Source organism: Pteropus vampyrus, unplaced genomic scaffold, assembly GCF_000151845.1.
Source record: "Pteropus vampyrus isolate Shadow unplaced genomic scaffold, Pvam_2.0 Scaffold9, whole genome shotgun sequence".
Lineage (NCBI taxonomy): Eukaryota > Metazoa > Chordata > Mammalia > Chiroptera > Pteropodidae > Pteropus > Pteropus vampyrus.
The window spans coordinates 17,055,652-17,060,446 of NW_011888790.1; the positions used below are offsets into that span (position 1 = coordinate 17,055,652).

At 29.4% G+C, this 4,795-nt stretch overlaps 1 protein-coding gene across 2 annotated transcripts in view; it reads left to right on the top strand.

Moving 5' to 3' along the window:
• LRRIQ1 (leucine rich repeats and IQ motif containing 1) overlaps positions 1-4,795 on the top strand; it is a 186,439-nt gene that overhangs the window by 48,944 nt on the left and 132,700 nt on the right. For both annotated transcript variants that reach the window (XM_023521211.1, XM_023521215.1), the window contains exons 11-12: positions 3,767-3,960; positions 4,494-4,621. In XM_023521211.1, the coding sequence (XP_023376979.1) occupies positions 3,767-3,960; positions 4,494-4,621 (322 nt within the window). The remainder of the gene's footprint in view (positions 1-3,766; positions 3,961-4,493; positions 4,622-4,795) is intronic.

The following is a 4,795-nucleotide window of genomic DNA, read 5'->3' on the forward strand; positions in this document are numbered from 1 at the left end:
CTTACATTAAACTTCTTTAAATGTTCTTCCATAGCCCAAAGCATTTTAAGTGTGTTTTCTTCTTTCTCATGTTTTCTTCAGACTAGAACATTTACTATATTAATTATGTATTGTTGTGAAGCAAAATGCCCTAAAACTTAGAATTTAAAACCACAAGCATTTATTACCTCATATTTTTGTGGATCAGGAATCTGGGAGTGGCTTAGCTGGGAGGTTTTGGCTCAGGATCTCTCATGAGGCTGCAGTCAAGCTCTTAACCAGGACTGCCTTTGTCTCAAGGCTCAGCGAAGATGAAAGATCTACTTCCAAGCTCTCTCACGTGGTTGTTGGCAGACCTCAGTTCCACATATTTTTTAGATGACTTCTTTTTCTTTTCTCTTTAGGCTAATTTTTAGGTCATATAATAAATATTTGTTGTTTTCTAAAGCATATCCACCCTTGTTGTTATATTTAGGCCAGTGTTATAGAGATCTTACCGAATCATTTTTTTACCATTTCACTGAATTTCCTTTAAAACTTTCATCTAAAAATCTAAGAAGTATGACCTCCCATCTATGTACAGAGTTCTTCCATTTTGGCTATATAACAAACCCTTTTGATGGATTATAGAATCAAGTTTTCCCAAGTTTTCTTTAATTCAACAACCATTTGTTGGTGGGGGTGGTCAGGATTAAATACAGAATAATAGTTCTATTCATTACTTATTCTGACATTTTTTTCAAATATATTGTTTTTTAAAAACTATTACACAGTACATTCTCATTAAAAAAATGTGAAAATAAAGAAGTATAAAACGTAAGCAGTGAAATTTCATTTCTCTGCCTACATCTTTCCTATTTTGTAAGAGTTGTTCACAGTTGCTTACAAATCAGTGAAGATCTTGTTTTACACAGTACAATTATAGATGTGTAGATTTAGATTCAGGTATACTCAATAGTTAAAAGCCTATGTATGTAACTTTTACATACAGTAATATAAAATGGACATTCTTCTCTGTCAGACTACTACATATTGAACATTATGTGTATTCATTTTGTAGATACTCCATAATTTATTAACTATTTCTTTGCTCATATACATTTATCTCCATTTATTTGTTTTTGAATAATGTGGCAAAGAATCTATTATTTTATAGTTTTGTGTATATCACTGTATAATGGATTCCTAGAAGTAGAAATGCTCAGTCAAATATACCTCTGTATCTGGAGCTGAAATCATGGTAATTTAAGCAGATTGGACCCTCTAACAGATTGTAGAGAGTAACTTCACTGTGTATTGATTGAAAATCATGTTGTCTTAATATTTGAAATTGGTTGATGAGCTTCATTTTATTCTTCCTAGCCAAACATCTCACATTCTGATCGTTATTTCTTATGTATACAGACAGCCCTAAGGTAGAAGCATGTGTGGCATGTTCAAGGAACAGCAAGGAAGTCAACATGTTACAGTAAGCCAAGAGAAGGGGACAATAGTAGGGGATAAATTCAGAGATAGGGTTTTGTGGGCCATTTTAAGGACTTTGAAGCATCTTCTCCACATTAGCATATATCTGAAAAATAGTCTACATTCATTATCTCTACTTTCACTGCACTGTGGCTTCTAAATTGATTACTCCATTAATACCTCTAGCAAAAGCTGCTGCATCATTGCCAAAGCAGTGGATTGTTTGTACTCTTTTGCCCACTCTGGTTCACAGTGTTGACCACAAATAATTTAATGTAAATAAAAATGCCTTCGATAATTGTAAATTATATATTATTTTTATTTTTACTAACCACTATCATCATCTCAGAATTTTATAAGCCTTTTCCTCTCTTCCTCTCCCAATTGCTCTCTTGCTTTATCTTTTTTTTTTTTTCAGCTTATTATGCCAAATCTTTTACCTTTTCTCAGTCTGTAACCTAATATTTCATTCTTGATTTTTTTGTGTGTGGGGGGTGACCTTCGAAAAATTTCACAAATCTATTTTCTACTCTAAATGAGTTAATAGAAAATTCTATTTCTGACGAGCTCTGATAAACTTAAGAGCAATGTGCATGGCTTTTAAAATATTGAGCTTATAAAAGTAGATTGCTTAAGACATTTAAATATCTGATAAATGCCATTTTAAATTACACAGCTACAAATTAATATTAATTAGTATTTTTTTCTGCCTAGAATGCATTTATCTGCTTCAGTTGCTTAATTAATGTTCATTAGATATGATCACAAGGCATACTAAACTCTAAAGTGTTTTTTATTTCAGCAGACTTCAAATTACATTGTGGCTAATATACATTTACTATTACGTGTGACATATTATTTATATTCCCTTGAAATTGATAATATATCATTGATCTGTTATTTCACCTTAGTCAGTTATCTTACAGGGCACAACAATTCACTCTCCAAATAACATCAGATAACAATTTTCTCTAAGTTATAATCGCTAATTTACATTACAGGAAAATACTAGTACACCCATTCTAGATAGAACTTAAAAATGTAAGATTACTGCCTGAAATTAAATTTCAGTGTCTTTTTTCTTCTATGGGTCTTCTATGCATTTTCCTACTACTCTTAGACATTTCATGAATTATTTCTCATCATAAGAAAATTTAATTTGGGGCATAAAAACATTTTATGAGAAATACCATAACGTTGTTTTGACTCAAACTATTACTGCAATTTTGACATAAATTTTTAAATATGTCTCTATGAAGTATTTTTATAATATACTGATTCTATAACTTATCTGATTTTTTTTAGTTTTCAATTATTGTTGGCATACAATATTATATTAGTTTCAGATGTACAACACAGCGATTAGACATTTATATAACTTATGAAGTGATCACTCCCGTAAATCTAGTACCCATCTGCCACCATACCTAGTTATTACAATATTGTTGACTATATTCCTCATGCTATACTTTATATAGCATGACTATTTTGTAACTACCAGTATGTACTTCTTAATCCCTTCCCCTCTTTCACTTATCCTCCAACCCCCTTCCATCTCGCAGCTCTCAAAATATTCTCTTTATCTATGAGTTTGTTTCTATTTTGTTTGTATATTTTATTTTTTTATATTCTACACATAAGTGAAATCTTATGGTATTTGTCTGTCTTTGTCTGACTTATTTCATTTAGCATACTGCCTTCCTCCTGGTCCATCCATGTTGTTTTAAATGGCAAGATTTTATTCTTTTTTATGACTAATATTCCATTATATATATGTACCACATCATCTTTATCCATTTGTCTATTGATGAACATTTAGGTGCATTTATCATTGCTTCATTGATGTTAATATGGTTGCACTTACTTTATCTGGGAATCTAAGGTAGGTGTCTAAATGGTAGGAAAATGACATTCTAATGTTATATATTCAAACTTAACTAAAGATACAAAATTCAAACCCTTGAAACAGTTAAAAAAATTTTTTTAAAAAAGTGGTCCTTTTATTTATCTTTTATTCCATCGTAATTTGAAAATAAAAAAATCAATGCCCAATGTATGACTTTTTGTATTTTGTTCAATTTTCAATTGATATATAATTCTGTCAATTAAAAATATATCTCACAGGTACAAGTTTAAATGATAGTACATTTTACACTTACACATTTTTCACCAGGAATTTGATCTAAGTCTTCACTGGTAATTAGAAATGTTGGGAAGTATAAATGTATAATTATTTAGAAAAAATAAGATAAAAAACCTGAAACTTTCCTTTAGAGTCTGGAAAAATTATGATACAAGTGATCATGGAAATTTTTTCTTTCAGGTGGTTTAGAATATCTGAAAAATCTTCAGCAACTTGTTGTGGACCACAATCAGTTAATTAGCACAAAAGGTCTTTGTGATACTCCTACCATAATATATCTGGATTGCTCACATAATCATCTTACCGAAGTTGAGGGTATTGAAAATTGTGGATTGCTCCAAATACTGAAGTTGCAAGGAAATTATCTAAGTGAGGTAATTGCTTTGAATTGATTGGTTTCTGTAAATAATGCAACACTTTTCTTTTGATAGAAATATCAACCACACATTTTAAAAGCAATTTTGACTAATTTTTCTTTGTTCTCTTTGCTCATCAGCCATATGTGATTTTGTTTACTTTAAACTATTACCTACTTTTCTGTATTTAAAGAATGTTTGTCATAGAATATTTTCTAAAGAAATATAATTTAACATTAGTTTTTTTATAATACCAAAATATAATAAATCATAACTTTTCAGTTATATTTCAGTATGTAAATTGGACTAAATTCTCTATCATGAAATTCTAATTGATATTTTTCATGAAGTACCTTTTATAAAAGAAATTTCTAATTGTGATATTCTTAGAAACTTTATTCATACTAAAATCCTTATAACATTATACTTTGATTTATGAGATAGTTTACCAGAATATATTCGTTGTTTTGGTAGGATTTATATTTTTAAATTTAGTTAAATGATAAAAATATTTTGCTTAATATAAGCTAAAGACCTAAATTTAAATATAGCTTCCATCCTTGGAGAATCACGTTCTACTAAGAGAACTGTACTTGGATGATAACAGCATTTCAACTGTAGAAGCATTTTCTTCATATTGGCTGCCTTTACTACAAAACCTGACTCTCTCTCAAAACAGGTAAAAATAAACTTTGCTTAAATAATGAATGCAGTGAATGATTACTTAAATGTGTGATTTTTATAACAAGTAGAAGAAAAGCTGTTAGTTTTTTTCCAGTAATTTAATGAAAGTGCATAATAATAAGTTATAAATATAACTTTATAGAATTTAAAAATTAGTATATTGACATAC